Source organism: Buceros rhinoceros, unplaced genomic scaffold (assembly GCF_000710305.1).
Source record: "Buceros rhinoceros silvestris isolate BGI_N320 unplaced genomic scaffold, ASM71030v1 scaffold37048, whole genome shotgun sequence".
NCBI classification, from domain to species: domain Eukaryota; kingdom Metazoa; phylum Chordata; class Aves; order Bucerotiformes; family Bucerotidae; genus Buceros; species Buceros rhinoceros.
Window position 1 is genome coordinate 37,656 of NW_010428058.1, and position 375 is coordinate 38,030.

General features: G+C 49.3%; 1 protein-coding gene across 1 annotated transcript in view; it reads left to right on the forward strand.

Annotated features, from left to right (window-relative positions):
• Positions 1 to 375, forward strand: part of STAB1 (stabilin 1) — a gene marked incomplete at both ends in the record, with an annotated part of 36,176 nt that overhangs the window by 23,694 nt on the left and 12,107 nt on the right. Inside the window, one exon of the mRNA XM_010142142.1 lies at positions 213 to 308. Within this exon, the coding sequence (XP_010140444.1) occupies positions 213 to 308 (96 nt within the window). The remainder of the gene's footprint in view (positions 1 to 212; positions 309 to 375) is intronic.

A 375-nucleotide genomic window follows, 5' to 3' on the forward strand; every position in this document is an offset into this window, starting at 1 on the left:
TCAGTGCACTTGAGTTACCAGGCAGCATGTGTGCTGCGATAGAGGATGATGCTCTGCTAAGGAAATATCTCCACATTTCCAGGTCTTGAGGGTCCAGGAAGAAAACTTGGGAAAATAAATTAAGAATAGGTTTTACTACCTTAGGCCATTTTTGGGTAGGAAATGACAATGCTCTGATAGGTCTATAAAATGGAAATGTCTCTTTCTTGCAGAGCAAGTGTGTCTGCAAGAGGGGTTATGCTGGCGATGGTCACAACTGTGATGCAATCGACCCATGCCTCATGGACAACGGTGGCTGCCATGACTTGGTGAGTAGCTGAAGAGCTGTCCCAAGGCTGCCCTGGCAGTGGGGGGTTCCTCGCCCCCCGCACAGGG